We start from the raw sequence: 24,648 nt of genomic DNA on the forward strand, positions 1-24,648 counted from the left end.
AGCCATCCTTGCTCTATAGAAAGCACCAATGTTTCCATCTAGACCACCGGATTATCAGCAAAAACCTCCGAAAATCACCGCTAATGGACCAAACCATGAAGAGCTCCGTAGATTAGGAGTTATTCAGCTTTTAGAGAGGGGAGTTGCACCACTTGGTTCACACAGGTGTGATTTTTTTTTTCAATTCAAAGGGCTTTATTGGCATGAGAAAACATACGTTTACATTGCCAAAGCAGAAAGAGCAATACAGCAATACAGCAATACAATCAAAACAAAAATGATGTACATTTGAAGGTCAGCATCTTCAATAGATCAAATTCTATACCAAGGTCACTCGATGCAGGTATAGTGCAGGAATATACACAATGATTAGTCTTTAGGGTGGTCGTGTTCCATTTGATATCCTTCTCCTATATCACAGCAACTCACAAATCTTGCTGCTGTGTTATTTGCACATTGTTGTACTTCGCCCAGCAGATATGGGAGTTTTTTGTCATTGGTCGTGTTTTCAAAGTCTCCGTGTGTGGTTGTAAATCTGTGGGAAGTATATGTGTCTCTGATGTCTTGGTATACAATGGACAGATGGTTAGGAAGTGTAGCTCGGTTTCCACTTCATTTTGTGTGCAGTGGGTGCATAGTCTGTCTTCTCTCACAGTGGCGTGCACAGATAAGACACTAGGTGGTGCACTTGTGCTCTGGACAAGCACAAGGATGTGCTCTTTTGAAGAAAAAAAAAAAGGGTAGCACTTTACGACAATGACGCGTCATAAAGCATTTATGAACGTTTATAAGCAGTCTGTAGTAGACTATTAACAAATCATCAACGACCCGTTTGTTGACGTTCGTAAATTATTACTAAAAAACCGTTATAACTGTGGTTACAGATCATTTATAAGGTATTGGTAAGTAGTAAACTATTCATTAATAATAAGCCATTTATATATACATCTGTAAGTGATTATTAAATCATTTGTAATGACCCTGTTATAAAGCATTTATGAATGTTCATAAGCAGTTTGTAGACTATTAACCAATCATTAACAACCTGTTGACATTTGTAAATGATTACTAAAACCTTTATAACAAATTTATATATGCTTTTTTTTTTTTTGTACAGTGTATGTGGACCATGTGACATTGATCCATTTTTTATTTATGTTTTTTTGTGGCTTTATTTTATATTTCTTATGGAGGGACAGACAGTAGGCTGACAGGAAATGGGGGGGGGGGGTGGTGTGACATGCAGTAAAGGCCGTCGGGATCGGGAGTGGAACCCGCGGCCACACTGCCAGACTGGATTACCCCCTGCCGACATTGATCAATTCTTGATAAAAAAAAAACAGCTTCTAATATATTATCTATAAATCTCACACTATTAAAATCAAAACCGGCCGGTTCCACACGCGCTGCGCGAGCTGCCCTTTTGTTTTTCTTCACTTGAGCACCTGCCCCTCTATCTAAATGTCTGTGCACGCCACTGCACACACACACACACACACACACACACACACACACACACACACAACATCTTTATTTGAGTTCACATTTGGCGAAGGAAATTCTTGAACACAAATGAACGATAGTGGATGCGCAAACTTGCGGAAAACTCAACATGTGTTTCAGGATACAGATGATGGCGGGCCTCCATATATATATATATATATATATATATATATATATATATATATATATATATACACACACACACACACACACACACACACACACACACATACAGTATGGCGACCGCAGACTCTGAACAGAATGCCTTAGCTCTCGGCTTGGGCAGTTCTGCAAATCTGCAGGTCTCTCACAACTGATTTATGGACATTATACCGTGGCTTCCAAATATGAACGCACGCACGCACACACACACACACACACACACACACACACACACACACACACACACACACACACACACACACACACACACACACACACACAGGCTCCTTGTCCGTCACTGAGAGAGAGAGTTGCGGCCTATAGATTGGGGCCAGTGTCCTTGTGTTTACCGTTTGCCCTACAGGCGATTTCACTTTTTTTTACGATCTGTTTCCCGGCGTCAACTTTGAAGAGACTGAGCTGAGACTATATAACTATTATCAGGCCATTCCAGAGATGGAGTTAACGTAACGGTGTATTATAGCTAATGGCTATGGATAAGCAAGTTCACGGCATTGTTGCCTTTTATCACGACAGCCATTTTGACATTGAAACCCATTTAGGACCGAGACCGTATTCCTACAAAATGTCTTCTGAATTCTGACGGCTTTCTGAAAGAAAAAAGAAAACCCTACACCTTTCTTACGTCAGTGGTTCTCAAGCTGTTTCATGTCAAGGACCCCTAAAAATGATATGTAATTGGCCGCCGACCCTCCATCTGGATATATGTTGCAAATATTTGCAAATATTTGAGTTAGAAACGTTTGCTCTGAAAGAATATATATTCGGCAAAGATTCGGCACTCGCGGCACTCGGTGCCGCGCTATGAGCTTGTAGGTCTGCTATATATTCTTTGCGGGGAAATGTGGCTTCTTTTTTCTTTTCTTCTTTTCTTTTTCATAGAGAGACTAAATGGTATTGAGGTTCAGCTTTAGTGTAGCAGATCCTTTCCAGCAACTAGTGAACCAACATGATGCACACACACACACACACACACACACACACACACAGACACACACACACACACACACACACACACACACACACACACACACACACACACACACACACACACCCTGTCTCCGTTTGACCTGAACGGAGCTGAACCTCTCGGCTCAGAGAGCACACAATCAATCACCGTCTCACGCCAGAGGCGGCCAGACATGGGAGCAGGTGAGACTCTTCGTGACAGAGTGGCTCCGTCACCTTGACTGAGGACGGTGTCTCGCACATACGCACGCACGCACGCACGCACATACGCACGCACGCACATACGCACGCACGCACGCACATATGCACACTGCTCTCTTCCGCTCTCTTAACCCATTCTGACCTGGGATCAGATTCTAAAAATGTCTGTTTGAAAATGACAGTTTTCTGAAAAAGCCATGTTTCTACGTCAGCCGTTCTTCGAGTTTAAAAAAATAGCAGACCTAGCTACGAGCTTGTAGATCTGCTATTTTTCAATAGCTAAAGCATAACATGATGCTAACACCAAAAGGGGTTAAACAGTAGTAATTAAACCTTAAAGGGACACTTCACTATTATGTTAATGACGTTTAGAAGATTTAGAACACTTTCCTGGGAGGTCTTTATGTGTCTAATTATATATGTGTATATATTTAGATATTTTAGATTTTAGCTGGTGTCCATGATGGTCACAGACACAGGGGGGCTCACTTCCTTCCTGGGACTACAAATCCCAGAATGCTTTGGTGCACACTGCTCCTCCTTGTAGGACGGGCGTGGGAGGGGCTGTCTGGTCCCGTCTTCTCTGTCCCTCTTTGTTACAATGTTCTTGTCGTCACTATGCCGGCCTTCATTTGGAGTGCGATTACTGTACTTCATAGCGTTTCAGTGCCAAGATGGCGTAAACAACGTTGCCCCTTTTTCAGCATTCTGCACCGCAATGTCAAGGTCACGCATATACAGTGAGGTGGTATAATTTGAGTCTGTTGACGTGTGGCTATCATTGCTGTACCACCTTTTTTTATTTATGGGGTCTGTTTTGAATTAAACTGTAGTAGGGGTTCACTAGCTAAGACGGCTTGAACGAGATCAAAGGTCTAAGGTCATTGTTGGTGTACATTAGTTAGCATGGGAATTTAGTTTTGGTTTGGTTTACTTCCGTTTCCCCTGCTTTAAAGGGATTGTGACTTTAAAACAAAGTTTTTGTAATATCTCTTATTTATTTGTAGGTTCTCTGAGCTCAATTTGCACCCTCAAAACCTGAACTAGTAGACAGTAGATTGTCTGTGGTCCGGGGGTTTTCTGGCTCAAACAAGCGCTCTGATTTTCCCTGTGCAGCTCAAAAGGCATCAGAACACACAGAGAAAGCCCCCAGACCACAGAAAATCCACTGAAATGTCCAAAGGTTCAGGTTGTGGTGGGTGTAATTGAAACCACTTTTAACCCATTTAGACCCGAGAACGATTCTATACAAATGCCTTCTGAATTGTTTCCGTTTTCTGTAAAACCTCATGTTTCTGTGTCAGTCGTTCTCAAACATTTTCATGTCAAGGACCCCCCCAAGATTATATGTAATTGGCCGCCAACCCCCATATGAAAATATGTTGTTCCAGGGACCCAGAAGCAAAGATTTGAGTTAAAAACGTTCACTCTGAAAGAATATATATTCAAAGATGTGCACTACATTTTCACGATTCTTCAAAAATAGCAGACCTATACAAGCTCGTAGCGCGGCACTCGGTGCCGCGCTACGAGCTTGTATAGGTCTGCTATAGGTTAGCTATTTTTCAATAGCTAAAGTATAACATAAAGAAAAGACTGGAGCACATACAGTATAGTAAGTAAAGGCGGTGGCTTTTGTAACCAAAATGGCTTCTTTGGTCAACATGTACAGGTCCGACGCTTTTACTGACCAGCGATAACATCAAACAGCGTCTTGGCGCAGCTGCTCTTGACAGGTATGTATGAGGTCCACTTTAACTATACTGTTCAAGGCAAGACATTCGGTATAGCGTATAACGTTCGTTTGTCGTCAGCGTTTTGCCCCAAAAATAAAACTTGAGCTTTCGAACTTCAAATGGGCCTTCAAGTATCCCAGCTGGTTAAAAAGGCTCATATTTTCTGCTGGCTTTTGCTTCTTATCTGTCGACGTGTCTTGTTTTTATAATGGCGCTAGCCTCTATTCATGTTTTATAATAGTGCTAGCCTCTCTCTTCATCTGTTTTATAATGGTGCTAGCCTCTATTCATGTTTTATAATGGTGCTAGCCTCTCTCTTCATCTGTTTTATAATAGTGCTAGCCTCTATTCATGTTTTTATAATGGCGCTAGCCTCTCTCTTAATGTGTTTTTATAATGGCGCTAGCCTCTATCTTCATCTGTTTTTATAATGGCGCTAGCCTCTCTTCATCTGTTTTATAATAGTGCTAGCCTCTTCATCTGTTTTATAATGGTGCTAGCCTCTATCTTCATCTGTTTTTATAATGGCGCTAGCCTCTCTCTTCAACTGTTTTTATAATGGCGCTAGCCTCTCTCTTCATCTGTTTTTATAATGGCACTAGCCTCTCTCTTCATCTGTTTTTATAATAGTGCTAGCCTCTCTCTTCATCTGTTTTTATAATGGCACTAGCCTCTCTCTCTTCATCTGTTTTTATAATGGCGCTAGCCTCTCTCTCTTCATATGTTTTTATAATGGCGCTAGCCTCTCTCTTCATCTGTTTTTATAATGGCGCTAGCCTCTCTCTCTTCATATGGTTTTATAATGGCGCTAGCCTCTCTTCATCTGTTTTTATAATGGCGCTAGCTTCTCTCTCTCTTCATATGTTTTTATAATGGCGCTAGCCTCTATCTTCATCTGTTTTTATAATGGCGCTAGCCTCTCTCTTCATCTGTTTTTATAATGGCGCTAGCCTCTCTCTTCATCTGTTTTTATAATGGCGCTAGCCTCTCTCTTCATCTGTTTTTATAATGGCACTAGCCTCTCTCTCTTCATATGTTTTTATAATGGCGCTAGCCTCTCTCTCTTCATATGTTTTTATAATGGCGCTAGCCTCTCTTCATATGTTTTTATAATGGCGCTAGCCTCTCTCTCTTCATATGTTTTTATAATGGCGCTAGCCTCTCTCTTCATCTGTTTTTATAATGGCGCTAGCCTCTCTCTTCATCTGTTTTTATAATGGCGCTAGCCTCTCTCTCTTCATATGTTTTTATAATGGTGCTAGCCTCTATCTTCATATGTTTTTATAATGGCGCTAGCCTCTCTCTTCATCTGTTTTTATAATGGCGCTAGCCTCTCTCTCTTCATTAAGTTTTTATAATGGCGCTAGCCTCTCTCTTCATCTGTCTCCGTGGTGGTTTCACTCTGGCTTTCTCTCCCTCATATCGCCGCCGCCGTCGTCTTTTATCTTTCATCTATCTCGGTGTGCTTCATATACTTTGACTCTCGACATCGATCGGTTTATGTTTTTTCCCCCCCCAGCCACTTCGTCTCTTCATCTCTCCTTCTCATCTCTTATCCGCTTCCTTATCTCTCTCTCTCTGTCAAATCCAGTCTCTCTCTCTCTCAGTCTCTCTCTTTCTCCCCCCTCTCCCTCCCTTTTTCTTTTTGTCTTTGTCCAATCGGCCACTCATCAAATCGAGCTCCTGCCGTTTCTGTACTCGCGTCACTACAAAAAACGGACCCATAATGCCGTCAAGCTTAACGCTGTGACCCTGTGTGTGTGTGTGTGTGTGTGTGTGTGTGTGTGTGTGTGTGTGTGTCCACCCCAGTGTGCACGAGTACCGCCTGTCCAGCTGGCTGGGACAGCAGGAGGACATCCATCGCATCGTCCTCTACCAGACGGACTCGGCGCTGACCCCGTGGACGCAGCGCTGCATCCGCCAGGCGGACTGCATCGTCATCGTGGGCCTGGGGGAGACGGACCCGGCCGTGGGGGAGGTGGGAAATGTAGTCTTATATATACTGTAACCCCCCCCCCCCATTTAGGGGCCTGCATGACGACGTCGAAATTCTAACCCATTCTGAACCTGAGATCAGATTCTATACAAAATGTTCTTCTACTACACGTCCTGACAGTTTTCTGAAAAAGCTGTGTCTTCTGTGTCAGTCGTTCTTCGGGTTTTTCAAAAACAGCAGACCTACGAGCTTGTAGATCTGCTGTTTTTCAATAGCTAAAGCACGACGTGATGCTAACACCAAAACGGGTGCCCGCCCCAAAATGGGTTAAAAAAAAAAAAAAAGAATGTCTTCTAAAAACCTGACAGTTTTTGTTTCTGAAAATACCTTGTGTTTCTCTATCGGCCGTGCTCAATGTTTCATGTCGAGGACCCCCCCCCCCGAGATTATATGTAATTGCCCGCCGACCCCCCCCCCCCACACACTTCAAAAGGACCACTTCACCACTTTTCAACCTATCTTCATATAATGGGTCCTCACTAATAATCATGATAAAACACCACCATTTTTCCCCCTTACTCAGTCTGTGTCTCATATAGGAGGGGCTGTGGGCAGTTTAGAAACCGTCTTCCAGTGACATCATCATTAGGCAGATTTTTTTTTTTTAAACAAGATTATTTTACAAAACAAAATAGATTTTCATCATCGTGAGAACGATATGGCTTCCATTTTCGCATTGCAACTTCTCAGGACTAGAAAGCCTATTAGCTTGTATTCCCCATCGATGATGTCACTGGAAGACGGTTTCTGAACTGCCCACAGCCCTCCTATATGAGACACCGATCGAGTAGAGAAAAAAAATGCGCCATTTTCTTTCAAGATTATTAGTGAGGACCTTTTATATGAAGATAGGTTGAAAAGTGGTGAAGTGGTCCTTTAACAAAAAAATTGTATTGATCTTAGCATACATAGAAAGAGACCTTGCCTTCAGGCTTGTGGTTTACGAGTTTAGCCGTGGACAGGGACCTTTTGACTTTGAAGTTAAATATTAAAAACAAATAATATATATGTATAAATATACAAAATGTAAAGAAACCTTGGCCTACTGGCTGCGTGAGCGATCCAGTGGTTTCCATAATTATCCCTTGGACAGACAAACGACTTAACTAAGAAAAACCAAACCCCGGACAGAACAAATAGCAATATCCTCTCCCTCCCTTGCCCTCGGCCTGGTATACAGACGGATATGAATCATGGTTTATGGTGGCCATATAGTACTGTATGAGGGCCAGTGCTTTTGACCTTGAAATGCCACGTTGGAATTTTCGGAAAACAAAGGATATAGGCTATATATAGCTGCCAAAATAGACAAGACAGACAGGGAATTTTCTCTCGGCATGAGCTGTAATCGTATAACTATTGTGTTCTATACACGGACTATGATAACATTGAACTGAAATGCACTGTGAGTGTTTCTCTCTAAGGGGGGCCCACACAGTTTGCAAACCACAAGCTGGAATTGATTGGATATTGTTTTAAAAAAGATTGTTTTTCTTATTATATTCTTGATGAAAGGTTAAGAGCCTTTGCGCCTTTGTTCTAGTCGTGCATAATTATACGCAGTCAGCCCCTTTGCAGTTTGTCTTCTGAAGAGTTTGTGACTTTGTACAGCTGGTGCTTAACCCATTTTGGCGCGGGAACCCCTTTTAGGTGTCAGCATTACGCTATGCTTTAGCTATTGGAAAAATAGCAGATCTACAAGCTCGTAGCGCGCCACCGAGTGGCGCGCTACGAGCTTGTAGGTCTGCTATTTTTTTTTTCTTTTTTAATCGAAGAACGACTGACATATAGAAACATAGCTTTTTCTGATCTGATCTCGGGGTCAGAATGGGTTAAAGGAGAACGTTTATGCCTCCTCCACATTTTCCACATTATTTATCTCTTGCTTGTCATTTATATTCCCTGTCCAGGGGGGGCAGAGCAGGACAACCACATGAATTGTCCCCACACGGACTATTTTAGCGACATGAAGCACTGTGTCTGTTTTTGAGCCAGCAGCTGCGTGCCCATGCTCATAGCTACAGTATAGCTGGCCAGAGTTTTGGCAGAGCCCCCGGGTTGATGCGTTTTGATCAGCTTAATCCATTTTAGACCTGTGGACGGTTCTACGAAATGCCTTCTAAAATCCTGACTGTTTTCCTGAAAATGTTTCTATAATTGGCCGCCGACCCCCCCCCCCCCCCCCCCCCATCTTAAAATATGTTGTTTCAGCAACCTCCCACACCCGCACACCTTGAAGTAAAGATTTGAGTTCAAAAAACGCTCGCTCTGAAAGGACATGTTCAAAACATTTGGGCCACATTTTCACGATAAAAAAAAAAAGAATAGCCGCGCTACGAGCTTGTATAGGTCTGCAATTATTTTTTCTTCCCAATAGCTAAACTGTAACATAATGCTTAAAAAACCAAAAGGGGTTCCCGCCCCAGAGTGGTTTAATGGTTGGTAGTGGCTGTTGGCAAATCTGAGGAGGAGGAGGAGGAGAGGCTGGGAGGGAAGAGGGGGGTGTATATATAAGCCGATTCAATGAGTGTGTAATTGCTTTTGCTTGGAAAAAAAAAAAAAAAAAAAAACGCAAAAAAGTGGTTCACTTTCATCAGGAATGCGAGGAAAAACATTGGAAGAATTGATCAATATTAATAATATCGATCAATTCTTCAATTGTTGTCCTCGCATTCCTGATGGAAGTATATAAAACCGGGAACATAATGTTCCCAGTCGCAGACCGAGTCATATACCTCTGCTGAATTTATCCTCCTTTGACCACGTACGTGCCTTTGGCCTATAGCCCCTGACCGTGCCCCCCCCCCCTCCCAGACACACACACACACACTAAAAATAATTTTTGTGCGCCGCCCTATTGACTACAAGGAGAGGTGCAGTGGCGCGTGACCAGGTGGTGACAGGTCTGACCTTCCTCGTCGACTCACGCTTGTGTTGTTTTGTATTGAACCACTGATGAGAAACCCTGGTAGCCATGTCGCTCTGATGAAAGCCCCCCCCCCCCCCCCCCCTTAAAAGAAAGAAACGGTGGCCTATAGCACCGGCTAGGACGGTAAAACCAACCTGACGGCGTGTCGCGGGTTCGAGTCCCGAGCCCGTCCGGCCTTTGCCCCCCATCTCTCTCCCCCTGTCCTGTCTAATTACTGTACCCTGTGTGTGTCTGTGTGTCTGTCTGTCACTGTGACCGCCGTAGCTCCTCACTGCCTGCACCAAATCACTCCCACTTTTCACACGGGCATTGGCCATGATAATATGGAGGTCTTAACGAAGCCCTTTTTTCCCAATTTAACTCATTATAAATTAATAGTGAATTTATTAGTGAATTAAAAAAATGCGAAAACGCATGCCCAGGGCGCAGTACCACCCCGCGACCACAAGTAACGGGTAAGGGGCTAGTATATATAACCAGCGAATAAGTATTACCCTTTTTTGTGGGGGGGGAATGAACCATCTATATATAGGCACAAACCAGTAATACAATGGTGGGGGGATAAAAGCCAGCAACCACTCTTGGAATGGTGGGCTGTAGTACCCACTACCCACTGCTCCGAATAGTTTATAGGATGGAGAAATCTCAGGATGGGTAAATGAAGGGGACAAATGGCAGATGTGTACTGTACATGCATATCGTCCCATTGCTGAAAATAGTTAAACAATATACTTGAGGGGGCTTTTATAGGGCTATACATATAAGACAAACGCACATGGAATGGGAAATAGAGGGGGGAGAAATGGAAATGGTATAGGGTTTTTCTTTTTGTTGTTTGGTATTTGACTTTGTAATGCTATACTAATGATTGTATACGCAACAATTTGAAAACGAAGTATTGCATGGTGTGTTTGAGCTGACGGGCCCTTTTCGATGTAAATCGATCGAGTCACTCGTCCTCAAGTCATCTCGGGTCATCTCAAGCGGCAGATCGGCAAAAATCGTTTTTTTTTATATTACAATTATATATATTTTTAGGGGCATGTCATGTGATCTGTACCTGCAAAGCCTTTGTGATCTACTGGTAGATCGTGATCTACCTTTTGGGCATGCACCGCTGATCTATACAGTCGACAGACAGACAGACAGACGGACTGATAGACACCACCTCTCATCGCAAAACACAAAACATCGGATGCCGAGTTCTTCCGCGCATTATTTATTTCCCAGTCCCGCCACGGATTCAAAGTAACCAGTGACTGTGAGTGTGAGTGTGATTGTGTGTGTGTGTGTGTGTGTGTGTGTGTGTGCGCACACAACAACACATAATAATAATTAATAACCCATCCGTTTCTACACAATACTGGGTTTACAAACACGGCTGCAACATGAAGTGGAGTCTGTCAACTCCCGCAATGTCCTTCTTCCAGCAAATTTCGATTTTAGTTTAGTCATGGTCTTTGGACTGAAACTTAGTTTAGTTTTAGTCACATTTTAGTCACCTGGAAATGTCTTAGTGTTAGTCTAGTTTTAGTCGACTAAATCTACAGGTGATTTAGTCGACTAAAATGTGTTTTGGCGGGCCTTGATGCCGTCGTAATGAGTGTTTTTACACTTGCTGAAAATAGCCGATCTACAAGCTCAGTTGTGAGCTTGTAGATCGGCTATTTTCAGCATGCAACCAAGAGTAAAATGACTTATAGTGGATCTCTTGTCCACTATAGTCCCTTCCTAACATTTTAGTCTAGTTTTTATTTGTCTACGAAATTGTCAGTATATTTGGTCTTGGTTTCAGTCGTCGTAGCTTAAGTTTTCATTTAGTTTCCATTCGTTTTCGTCAGTGGGAAAAAAAGGTAGTCGACGAAACATTTTTCGTCCTAAGTTTCAGTCGACGAAAAAACAACACCGCCTTCTTCTTTCCCATATTGCGCTGCGACGTATAACCCTGGGACGTTCATTCTAATTGTCGTCGCAACGCATGCGAGCTGCGTTCGCTTTCCTGCGCTCGCGCGTCTTATATACCCGTTCGTGACACCTGTGTGTGTGTGTGTGTGTGTGTGTGTGTGTGTGTCTGTCGTCTATACCTCCATGTGGGCAGCTGGAGCGCATGTTGGAGAGCAGCGCCGTGCGCGCCCAGAAGCAGCTGGTGCTGCTGCACCGGGAGGACGGCCCGCCGCCCCGGGGCACCGTGGACTGGCTCAACATGCGCAGCTGGATCTCCAGACACCTGCACCTGTCCTGCCCCCGCCGCGTCTTCTCCAAGAGGAGCCTGCCCAAACTGGTACACGTTTTACGTTGGTTGGTTGGTTGGTTGGTTGGTTGGTGGTTCTCAAACACTTTTCACTTTTCAAGCATGAGGAAAGGTCGCAAGACCGAAACGTTGCTCGATAAAATGCTCTGAACCAGCAAGTGGCAGTGTGCGGATGTCCCTCCTTTCACATGTTTATATACTCTCTGTCATCATCGCACCTGCTCCAAAATGCCTGCCAGGTGTGCGGAAGTCTTCTCTCTACGATTTTAGTTTTATAGTCATGGTCTCTGGAATAGTTTTCACTTGGCTTTATAGTCACGTTATTATAGTCACCTGGAATGTTTTAGCTTTTAGTCTAGTTTTTAGTCGACTAGATATCATAAGATTTTAGTCGACTAAACCTACAGTTGATTTTGTCGACTAAAATGTATTGTGTTGGGGCGTCTATGCCGTCGTTAATGACTGTTTTTTACACTTGATGAAAATAGCCGCTCTACGAGCTCACAACGCGTCGCGCTGTGACGCGTCGTGAGCTCGTAGATCGGATATTTTCAGCACGCAACCAATTGTAAAAATTTACTTAGTGAATCTCTTGTCCACTATAGTCCCTTCCTATAACATTTTAGTCTATAGTTTTAATTTGTTAACGAAATTGTCAGTATATTTTAGTCTTAGTTTTAGTCACCATAGCGTAGTTTTCATTTAGTTTCCGTTTAGTTTTTTTCTTCAGTGGAAAAAAGGTGGTCGACGGACATTTTCCGTGACACTGATTAGCCCCGCGGTCCCCCATTTTGAAAAGGTAGGACTATTGAAAGAGGACGGGAAGCGAAGAGACCGTACGGTGGACTCCATGTTGCTCCCTGGAAGGACAGAAACAAGCGCAATGTTGGGCTAATATGCAGCCAAAGACTTCCGCGTTCAGCTTCCTCGGTCTCAACATTGCGCATGTTTCTTTCCCTTCCAGGAAGCAACATGGAGTCCACCGTACCGCTCTTCGCTTCCCGTCCTCTTTCAATAGTCCTTGGACGAACCCCATGAGAGAAGATGTGTCTATATGCTCTAGCGATTATTTTCATTTCAAGGACCCCCACTTTAATGGGATCTCTGGGACCCCAATTGTTAATTTAACTCTTGAGAATTTTTTGATTTAAATATGTTTTAACGGTTTGCAGGATTACAGTACATTTTACAAGCACAAACTCAACACAAAGACTGTTGACTGTGAGTGGACGACCCAATAAAGCATCACACTTGTTTACAAGAGGGTCCACCATGTTCAAATCATCAAAACATTTAGAGACATACAAATAGACACTTTATATTATAGCCAAAGAACAGAACAGGAATTCATCATAAAGGAGGTAAAAAAAGGGAAAAGAAACAGTGAGGGGAAAAAGGTGTGGGTGGTGGGGGGGCGGGGGGGGGGGGGCGGGATTCAGATTCTACGGGGGGGCAGTTTCTAATTGCAGCCGTCCATATAGGTGCCCTTTGAGAGCGGTTTTGAAGGAGTCAAGGGATGCGCATGTCTTAATGACTGTTGGTAGGGCGTCCCACATTTTGGTGGCATGGGAGCGGAAAGACTTTTTAGCCCCTTGTTTGCGCCAAATCTGGGTTGCACATGGTTTTACTGCACTCACCTCTGGTGTCGTCTCTCAGAGTGTACAAAATGTCCCATAAAAGTAATTTTACACACACGCACGCACGCACGCACACACGCACGAACGCGCACACACACTCATTCAATGTTCTCCTCCTCTCTCCTCCTCTCTCCTCCTCCCTTAGAGAGAGATGTACCAACGTGTGTTCCTGAAGCCGGCCGACCGCCACTCGGACTTCTCCCGCCTGGCCCGGGTCCTCACCGGCAACACCATTGCCCTCATCCTGGGAGGAGGAGGAGCCAGGTAAAACAAGTCTATTATTATTGGGCCAGTCACGACACATGACATAAACCAGTAAGACGCGCAAACGCGGGAAGCGAACGCAGCTCGTACATATTTGGGTTTTTTTAAGATTGATTTTTTAAGTTATTATTTGCGTTCGTGTGTCTGTGCCCTTTGTGCCCATTATATGGAGCTGAGTGATTTGTTTGTGATTGATGTGACACACTCCATATTTGGACGTAGCTCCATATATGGGCACAAAGGGGGGACACACACACGCACGCACGGACAGACATGATCTGCTAGGTCTCATAGTAAGTGCTCACTGCGTTCGCAATCACCTAAATCACACATATTTGAGATAAATGGCACTCATTTTGAACAGTGGTGGGAAGTACTTTTACTTGCAAAGTGCAAAGTGAGTTTAACATTGTTTAATGTTGTTTAATGCAATCAGATAGGACTTTTCTGTCTGGATGTATAGGGCTGTCAAGGCCAGGAAGTAGTTTTTGCCACTCGGTAGGCGTTCCTGCATAACTTCCTGGTTTGATGATGATGTCACGTGCATACCCTCCATCTCCAGTACTTGTACTTGTACTCCATTACATCTCAGAGCCAACATTTTTACTTTTACTTCACTGCAGTTATTTGAAAACTTTAGCTACTATAGTTACTTTTTGGAGATTTTAACTTTGATTAGAAAACACACATTAACCACTTCGGCCCTATGCATTTCGGCCATTTGAAAATAGCAGATCTATCGCATTGTGAGCTTGTAGATCGGCTATTTTCAATAGACTTTGTGCACATTCTGAACTTGTGAAATGGCACATTCTGCACAACGAGTACCTTTTACTTTGAGTACTTTAAGTACATGTTGATGCCGATACTTTTGTACTTTTTTTACTCAAGCACATTTTCAATTCCGTACTTTTACTATATGTAACTAAGTAGTTCTAAAATTGCAGTATTGGTACTTTTACTTAAGTAAAACAATTGAGTACTTTTTCCACCACTGATTTTGAATAACAGAGTCGTTTCCATGTAAAAATAAATAAAACAAACCCACACTATGCTAGCAATTTAAATAAATGTACCAAACATTTTTACTTAGTAGCAATAGTCTCGGCACTGCTTCCTTGCTTTTTTCTTCTTAAAAAAAAAAAAAAAAAATGTTTTTGGGCTTTTCATGCCTTTATTGATGGGGAACAGTACTCCGACAGGTAAAGGGGGGAGAGAGAGAGATGGGGAGTAGCCTGGAACTCACCTATGCTTTTTATGGCATAGGCAGCTCCCGGCAGGATCCGCCGGGAGAATATATGCGCAGCTGCGCGACATGAGACTAATTACTTAGAGCGACAGAGAGAGAGAGGAGCGTGTGTGTGTACATGTGTGCGTGTGTATGTCAATTTTACAAAGGTGCAGACAATCAGAAATCAGCAGAGAGTGAGCAATGTTTGCGCTACTCTATGCCGAATTGAAGTGGACTCAGACCCAGACTTTTTTTTTCTCCCTGGAAATAAAAACGTCTGGGTTTCCGAGGCTAGATGGGGAGTGACTCGCGGCAAGGCCGTCGGGGCTGTGGGGAGTCGAACCCGCCCGCGGCACGCCGCCGCCCGGCTGGCTCGGCAGCCTATAGGCGCCCAGACGGTTGAGCTATACTGTACTGTAACCGTTCCGGGTCGCTTCCTTGTGCAGCCTCTAGTACTGTACTCAGGATATACATCACTGAGGATACGTCCCAGGTGCATCCATGCAATGTTTTTTTTAGTTATGACTAAGTGATTTTTTTTTAGGGTTTTCAGGAAGAAAAAAAAAAACTGATAGGCGTATTTTTTTTTTTTTAAATAGGATTAAACCACACCCATCAGAGGTGTGACTTCCATAGGTATACCCAGGTATTTTTTTAAATACCTAGAGAAACCTCTGGGTGTCAGGCCGGCATAAAGGAATGGGAACCCCACCGTATGTATGCAGGTACAAACAAACAGGAATGAATTATTGCCACCAGTCAATTTCCACCGTCGAACGAACGGATATAACTCTCACCCATTAGGGGGTAACGGTGGCACAGTCGGTATAGTGCTGTCGCCTCACAGCTATAGAAGGTCCTGGTTCCCCATTCAAATTGCAGAGGGCTACTATATATATAGGCAAGCCCTTATATTTTTGGTACCTTATTATTTCTGATCCCCTGTACTGTTCATTACTACCTGTTCACGCCTTCTTGTGTATTTTTTTTTTTTATATTTGCTTTTTATTCTAGGAGCTTAAGATGCATCTTTCTACCCCCAGTCTGTATCTGTCCTCATGTGCGCTTTCATACTCGGGTGCTGATTAGACTTTTTTCCTTTTTTTTCAGAATCAGAATCGGTCAAGTCAGTTACACACAATAACAGATTTAAATCGGAAAGATGAGCGAGAGAGAGAGTGAGATTGTTCTTAATAAGAGATGCTCCGATCAATCGGCAAACCGATCGGTGATCGGCCTCCAAATGACTCGATCGGTGATCGGCAATTTACCTTATCGGGAGAAACCGATCTTGTACACCATTTAATTGGTACAAAAGTTAGATGTGTGTGTGTATATATATAAGTAGTATATGCATGCTGCGACGTGTTGTGAGCTTGTAGATCGGCTATTTTTACTATGCGACCGATTATAAAATGGTAAGCGAGGAACGCAGGCGTTAAAAAAAAAAGCTAAAACTGAATCCAATAACATTTTTGTCTAGTTTTTATTTGTTGACAAAATTGTCAATATATTTAGTCTCAGTTTTTAGTCACCACGGCTTAGTTTTTATTTAGTTTCCGTTTAGTTTTCGTCAGTGAAAAAAAGGTAGTTTCAGTCGACGAAATCAACGCTGCTTGAACTGTATTCAAGATAAATGATGAGGAAAGGGTTGTTTGTTTTAAAGCGTCCAAACAAACAAACAAACAAACAAACACACAAACAAACAGTCGTTTTGTATACTCAGCACCTTAATAAAAGGCTCTAAATGTCCGTGTTGCTCCAGTCTCCTCTCCTTTTGCACACAAACAAACAGTGTTGTAGACTTGGTTTCCTTTCCTACGAGTTCTGAATTCCCTGTCTCAATTTGTTTCACCTCTTCTCCTCCGGCCGCCTTGTCTTTGTTTTTGTATCCAAGGGGCGTCAAGGTCGGTCGATTGTTTTTGCTTGTCTCGTTTCTTTCATGTAAATACCGCTGTGTTGACATTTCACTTCCGTTTTTGATTTAGTTTTTTTCAGGCAAGAGGCAAAGGGTATAGAACGAATGGCATCTAAAGCAATAGCAGCAACAGATGGACATGTGGGAATCCGAACGTGGTTGCAACACAAATCTCCTTTTTTTTTTTACTTTTTTTTTTTTATTCAACGAATTTACCCATTCTGCCCATTTTCGAAATTAAAAAAAAAAAAATCTAAATCCTCCAGTTTTCTGAAATAAATATTTTCACGATTTTTTTCAAAAATAGCAGACCTACAAGCTCGTAGAGTGGCGTGCTATGAGCTTGTAGATCTGCTGTTTTTCAATGGCTAAAGCATAAACATAATGCTAACATACCAAAAGGGGTTCCCGTCCAGAATGAAACGCTCAACTCGAGTGTATCGCAGATTCGCACCCTCAGTTATTTTATAATTCGACTTCTGACATTTCGCATCCCATTCGGAATGTACTTCCAATTCCACGCTACAGGAATCCCCCCCCCCCCCCCGGCCGTCACTAATGTCAAGATGGCTCTCCACTAATGATTTTTGCAAATTACCACCACAGGGCCCTCCGCTGACATGATAATGAATATCGAGTCGTTGTCACAATTCACACTCCTCTGACCTTGGACCTCATGGCGTCGGAAATTTAAAAAAGAAAAGGTCTTCTAACAGTTTTCTGGGGAAAAAAAAAACATGTTTCTATGTCGGTCGTTCTCAAACATATTCATGTCGAGGACCCCAAATATATAGTTATGACATTGGCAGCTGACCCCCGTCTGAAAATATCTTGTTCCGGGGACCCTCTCAGTAGCAAAGATTTGAGTTAAAAACTCGCCCTGAAAGAACATGTATTCAAAGATTCCAGGCACATTTTTCATGATTTTTCAAAAATAGCAGACTTACAAGCCGCGCTATGAGCTTGTAGATCTGCTATTTTTTCAAATAGCTTAAGTAGAACACTGCTTGAAACACCAAAAGGGGTTCCCGTCATAAATGGGTTAACGACCCTGCTAGTGTCTGGAGTATATATGGCTGTGTATATATGCCCCCCCCCCCCCATGTCATTAGCCAGATTGAGCACAGCAGGTGAGATTGAGATTCTGGAGTCTTATCAGGCCAGCGCACTGTGCGATTCAAGTCACAGGCAGTGGCACATTGCCACACAGGCAGACACGCTCCACATGCACATTGGAGATTGATTAAAAACAGTCAGAAAGCATGTTCAAATGTGTTCATGTAAGACCTAGTGGAATAATACTAAACAAAAAACTATTTTTTTGTTGTCTACTGAGACCCGTTCCGATCGATTAGTCGACTATTCGACTAATCGAGGTCAGCCCTAGTCTGCACTAGGCATGTAACGATACACTCAATTCACGATACGATACGTATCACGATATTTTCAACACAATGATTTTCCAGACTAATGGCATTTTTTATTTTTTTTATATGATTTATCTTCCCCCCCCCCCAAAGCTTTTTTCCCAATTTTTACATTGCAAAGATAATTGCCTTCCTTGATGTATTAATGAGCATCAATAACGACCATCACCTGGGCACAGTCACAGACACATTATACAGCTCCCCTCTCCAGGCCTCTACTGTCTCATTTCTCTCCAAAATCATGTGAATATGATGGAATATGATTACAGCTGACATTTCTTATCACACACTACACTTTTTTTAATCGATTTTTATTTTTAAATATATCGATATATCGCGTTTCTGTGCGTCATGTCGCTCTCTCTCACTGTCTTCCGTCTCTTCTCCCCAGGGGCTGTTCCCAGGTCTGTGCGCCACGTCGCTCTCTCTCACTGTCTTCCGTCTCTTCTCCCCAGGGGCTGTTCCCAGGTCTGTGCGTCATGTCGCTCTCTCTCACTGTCTTCTGTCTCTTCTCCTCCCCCCAGGGGCTGTTCCCAGGTCTGTGCGTCACTTCGCTCTCTCTCACTGTCTTCCGTCTCTTCTCCTCCCCCCAGGGGCTGTTCCCAGGTCTGTGCGTCATGTCGCTCTCTCTCACTGTCTTCCGTCTCTTCTCCCCCCCCCAGGGGCTGTTCCCAGGTCTGTGCGCCACGTCGCGCTCTCTCACTGTCTTCCGTCTCTTCTCCCCAGGGGCTGTTCCCAGGTCTGTGCGTCATGTCGCTCTCTCTCACTGCCTTCCGTCTCTTCTCCTCCCCCCAGGGGCTGTTCCCAGGTCTGTGCGTCACTTCGCTCTCTCTCACTGTCTTCCGTCTCTTCTCCTCCCACCAGGGGCTGTTCCCAGGTCTGTGCGTCATGTCGCTCTCTCTCACTGCCTTCCGTCTCTTCTCCTCCCCCCAGGGGCTGTTCCCAGGTCTGTGCGTCATGTCGCGCTCTCTCACTGTCTTCCGTCTCCTCTCCCCAGGGGCTGTTCCCAGGTGGGCGTGCTGCGCGCACTCTGCGAAGCGGGCATCCCCGTCGACCTCATCGGCGGCACCTCCATCGGTTCCCTGATGGGGGCGCTGTACGCCGAGGACCGCAGTCACAGTCGCATGAGGATGAGGGCCAGAGAGTGGGCCATGGTGAGACCATTCCCACCCAATGCCGGTCTATAATCCGGTCTCTCTAGCTGTGCCCTCGCAAATTTATTTCACTGCACGTGATGTTTACGTTACCCAATGGCAGCGGTATAGTACATTTTCTCAAGTATTGCACTCGCGTACAAATTTCGAAGTATGGGTTTGAACTTTAGTGGAGTATTTTAATATTTCAAAAAATATTTGTACTTTGTTGTGCATCTAGTAGTCAACATTGTATATGTGAGTACTGCTATAAGCAATATTATGTCACATTTTTAATTACCTTTTTTATTTCTTTCATTTGTTGGTATTCAGACAGCCAGCAATGGGTAGAACGCTCCCCAAAAAAGTCTCTGTGACACATCTAGGGGCTGCGTATCTGCATTCAAAGATTTTCCTAGAAGCTTTGTGATTGGTCGATTTGCCTGTCAGCTTCCTGATTGGTTATTCACTACGACCAGGTTTTTTTTTTCTTTTTTCGACCAATGACAAAGCTTCTATAGGAACATCTTTGAATGCAGATTGTGGCCCAGAGACTAAAATATTTTTGGGAGCGTTCTACCCATTGCTGGCTATGTCTGAATACCAACAAAAAAATTGACATAGTATTGCTTATATCAGCTTTAACTATGAGCTAGGTATGAGTTATTTAATATTCATTTTCATCTTTTAAAACCACACAATTAGTGCTGCCCGCGCTTGTATATCCATAAGGTGACACCCTGAGCCTCCCCCTGGCCAGCCGGGGACGCCTGATGGAGGGGGAAAGGAACCCGTTGGAATAACGTGTTGCTTCCACGCGCTACAGTGCGTTCCAACCGGGGGGAAACTCCCCCTCCTTCAGGTGCAAAGAAGCGGCTTGGACTCCTCATGCATAAGAGGAAGCATGAGGTCAAGTCCCTTGCTCTCCCTGTGGTTGGCGGAGGAGGGAGTGTAAGAGCCCAGAATTACATTAGATAATTGAAGAAAAAAAAATGGGAATTGAAAAATGGGTTACAAAAAAAGCTTGTAAATATGCAACTTTAGCTGTGTGGTGGTGTTTATCTGGTGTCCCAAAAGGGACACCAGGTTTAAAGTAGTTAAGGCTTGAATAAATGAAACGTATACACATCATTTCATGATCTGCTATTTGTCTGTCTGCGTAATGGGGGTGTTCACCCAAGTATAAATCACCCCTTTACTGGCGTTTACTGACCTTTACTGTGAACGACGCATTCTGCCGTATAGGAGATGACGTCGGTGTTTAAGAAGGTTCTAGACTTGACCTACCCGATCACCTCCATGTTCTCCGGCGCCTCCTTCAACTCCAGCATCAGCAACGTCTTCAAGAACAAACAGATTGAGGTTTGGAGCGCCAGTTGGGATAGGGTTGAAACCATAGTGAAACTGCACATTTCCATAACTGATGTATTAATTCATTTTGACCTGAGATCAGATTCTAAAAATGTCTTCTACATCCTGACAGTTTTCTGAAAAAGCCATGTTTCTAATGTCAGTCGTTCTTCGATTTTTGTAAAATAGCAGACCTGCAAGCTCGTAGCGCGCCACTCGGTGGCTATGAGCTATGAGCTTGTAGATCTGCTATTTTTCAATAGCTAAAGCATAACATAATGCTAACACCAAAACGGGTTCCGCAATCTGGAAAGGAGCCCAGCTTAGGCGGTTCGGGGCATCTGGTTAGGATGCCTCTCGGGGGCGTCTCCCTATAGGGAGGTCCTCGAGGCACGTCCCACTGGGAGGAGACCCCCCCCCCCCCCGGGGGGAAAGACCGAGGCGCAGTTGGGAGGAAACACATCGACTCACTGGCCATTGGAACGTCTCGGGACATCCCCCCCAGGAGGAAGTCACTAATGTTGCTCTGGGGAGGGACGTCTCTGGAGCTCTCTGGTGGAGCTGTTGCCCCCCGCAACCCGACTACGGATAAGCGGTTGAATATGGATGGATGGATGGATTCATCTGTTGTTAAGATTCATGTAAAAAATCTAAAGAATACTTTAATTGAATATCAAAATTAAGTTACAATTAGTTACAGTATGTGGTAAATGTTCACGCATTATTTGAACTGACCTTTAGAAAAATTGTCCTGCAGTCAAAAACGTAACTTTTAAATGGGAGCCCACTGATCTTTGGGGCTTCGGTAGGGTTAGGCTTATAGTATTGATGATTGAAGATGAATGATTTAATTTTAATTTTTAAAGGCTGCCAAGTGATGATACACAAATATGGCATTTCACTTAACCCATTTTAACCTTGAGGACGATTCTACAAAATAATGCCTTCTGAATCCTGACTGTTTTCTGAAAAACCCTACGTTTCTATGTCGTTCTCAAACATTTTCATGTCGAGGACCCCCCCCCCCAAAACATATAATTCATGTAATTGGCGGCCGACCCCCCCATCTGAAAATATGTTGTTCCAGGGGACCCCTCCCAGAAGCAAAGATTAGAGTTAAAAACGTTCGCTCTGAAAGAATATATATGTTCCAAATTTGCGCCACATTTTTTAAATATAGCACAGAACTACAAGCTCGTATAGCGCGGCACTCGGTGGCGCGCTATACGAGCTTGTAGGTCTGCTATTTTTCAAAAGCTAAAGTATAACATAATGCTTAAATCACCAAGCACGGGTTTAAAGCTGTCATGTCCAAAGGAAAAAAAGGGTTTGTAAACACACAGACAAATCCCTGCAGCAGACCTGATAGCTATTATCAGTAAAGTAACTTTTTGGCTCATTCAAGTGCCTTGCTTAAAAATCACCTTGAATGGATGAAAGCATTACTCATTCGCTCGTTCCTTTTTTTTCCTCCCCCCTGCCTGACCTTTTTAAGATTGTTAAAGATAGTTAGGCGGCCATCATCTCAGCGTTGGCAACATGACGTTGCAAAATGTCTCTGTCCAGCAAAAGAAAAAGGAAAGTATTGTCTCCACCAGGCCGAAGGCATGGGGAGAGAGTATGTTTTGCACTCTGTGCGTGCGTGCGTGTGTCCGTCCGTCCGTTATCAGCTAATCTCCGGCACCGCTGGCCCGATCCATGCCAAACTGAGCACACACACTCCCTGGATGCCAACGACGAACCTCTGCCCCAAATATTCCTCAACGGCCTGTTATAGCGCCACCATGAGGCCGATTTAGGCAAAGCACATTTCTGTACATTACTCGTACACGTTTTATCCATACATCACACGATTCTGTATACACTATCTCCATAGTCATGTGATCAACACGGAGCGGCACCATTTCCCATCTTCCATCCTGATTGGCTAAGATTGGCTTCCAAAGCTCTCATGATTGGTCCGTTTCGAAACAAAATGCTACAAATCACAAAAACGCAGTGTGCAATTTCGACATGCTACATTCTTTTTCCAAATCAGCCTCACGGTGGCGCTATAACAGGCCAATTCCTGTTTTTACCTATAACTGCATCGATCTGTATACAACTTATGTATGCGCACTCCCTAGAGGCCGGTTATAGCGCCACCATGAGGCCGATTTCTGCAAAACACATTGTCTATGTCAGTCGCACAGATTTCATCCAAGTCTCACGCAAATCGGTCCACATGATCTCTGTAGTCATGAGATCAAGACGAGCCTGTTGGATTTCTCAGATTCTACACCGATTGGCTAAGATTGCCTTCCAAAGTTTTCAGGAGTATAGCCCGTTTTGTACACAATGCTGCACATGTCCTGCTCATCCAGAATTCTATCCTCAGAGATGCTATGAGTGATCTGGCTCTGCATTTCCTCAACAAAATGAAGAAAATTGTTGCAAACCCCCCCCCCCCAAAAAAAACCATCCTCCTAAACATTTTTCCAAAGATCACACACACACACACACACACTCCTATCCTCCTGGTCCCGGAAGGGCACTTTTTCTAGCTGTTGATTGATTTTGTTTTTTTTCTCGCACGCAGGACCTCTGGATACCGTATTTCAACATCACTACTGACATCACTGCGTCGTCCATGAGAGTACACACAGACGGTAGGTACAAGGATGTTTTGTTTTTATTAGTGATGGGGAATTAACCCATTCTGACCTGAGATCAGATTCTAAAAATGTCTTCTCCATCCAGACAGTTTTCTGAAAAAGCCATGTTTCTATGTCAGTTGTTCTTCGATTTTTCAAAAATAGCAGACCTACAAGCTTGTAGATAGTTTTCCGAAAGAATGTATATTTAAAGATTTGCGCCGCATTTTCACGGGTTTAAAAAAAATAGCAGACCTATACAAGCTATTTTTTTCAATAGCTAAAACATAACATAATGCTAACACCAAAAGGGGTTCAATCAATCAGACCGATTAATTAATCGGTCTGTCTTTACAGCTAAACAAGCCCAAAGTAACAGCTTGAACAGATCTACAAAGCTCACAATAATAAATATAAAGGTATTAAAGTTCAATCTGACTTGCCTAAGCATGCACTGCAGACACCCTGTCACATGTATTTTTTTCAGAATGGACAAAATTATTATAACTTTTCAATACAGAATGAGATCATAATATCGGTAATATCGGTTATCGGCCATAACAGCAATTCATTATATCGGATAAGGCCCTTATTGTACTCCTATGTACACAGGATGTAAAAAATAAAATCACACCTGTGTGAAGTGAGGGGCGCTCTTATCATCGTACATCATCGAGCATCATCTCATACTGGCCAATCGGAATGCCTGTTTTGCCTGTGATTGGTTGGCCGATTTGCTCGTTTACATCATCACATTCCGGCCAATCACAATATTGGCGTCTTCAATCTTCTGCCCTCACTTTTGATCCTCAATAATGTACTTTGCTCGGCCAATCAAGTCATCGCTATGGTGTGATCAGCCAATCAAATCATTGCTAAAACAAACACACACACACACACACACACACATTTAACATCTTTATTTGTATTCACATTTTACAAGAAATGTCTTGAACACAAACAATAGTGGATGCGCAAACTCTACAACAAGTGCTTCAGGATACAGATCACGGGTACAGGAAGCATCGCCTTCTCCATATATGGCGTCTGCCAATGATTGCAGACACTGAACAGAATGTTGCCGATCGATGCCTTAGCTCTGCAGGCCCCTCACCACTGATTCATGGACATTACCGAGGCTTCCAAATATGAACACAAGTAGTTTACATCTGTAGCCAAGCTGTATAATAGCATCCTTAAGACGCTGGTACTTAAGCACCTTGGTAAGGAATATGCCTCTTCCAGACTGTGGTCAAATGTACAATGTCCAAAATGGTCACTTCTCTA

At 43.5% G+C, this 24,648-nt stretch overlaps 1 protein-coding gene across 1 annotated transcript in view; it reads left to right on the forward strand.

Annotated features, from left to right (window-relative positions):
* pnpla7a (patatin-like phospholipase domain containing 7a) overlaps nucleotides 1–24,648 on the forward strand; it is an 89,827-nt gene that overhangs the window by 47,952 nt on the left and 17,227 nt on the right. The window contains exons 22-28 of the mRNA XM_080756538.1: nucleotides 4,529–4,592; nucleotides 6,402–6,570; nucleotides 11,616–11,798; nucleotides 13,551–13,669; nucleotides 19,243–19,399; nucleotides 20,624–20,740; nucleotides 23,307–23,376. Coding sequence (XP_080612664.1) covers nucleotides 4,529–4,592; nucleotides 6,402–6,570; nucleotides 11,616–11,798; nucleotides 13,551–13,669; nucleotides 19,243–19,399; nucleotides 20,624–20,740; nucleotides 23,307–23,376 — 879 coding nt within the window. The remainder of the gene's footprint in view (nucleotides 1–4,528; nucleotides 4,593–6,401; nucleotides 6,571–11,615; nucleotides 11,799–13,550; nucleotides 13,670–19,242; nucleotides 19,400–20,623; nucleotides 20,741–23,306; nucleotides 23,377–24,648) is intronic.

The sequence above is a fragment of the Protomyctophum bolini genome (genome assembly GCF_963924005.1).
Source record: "Protomyctophum bolini genome assembly, chromosome: 22".
In the NCBI taxonomy this organism is placed as follows: Eukaryota; Metazoa; Chordata; class Actinopteri; order Myctophiformes; family Myctophidae; genus Protomyctophum; species Protomyctophum bolini.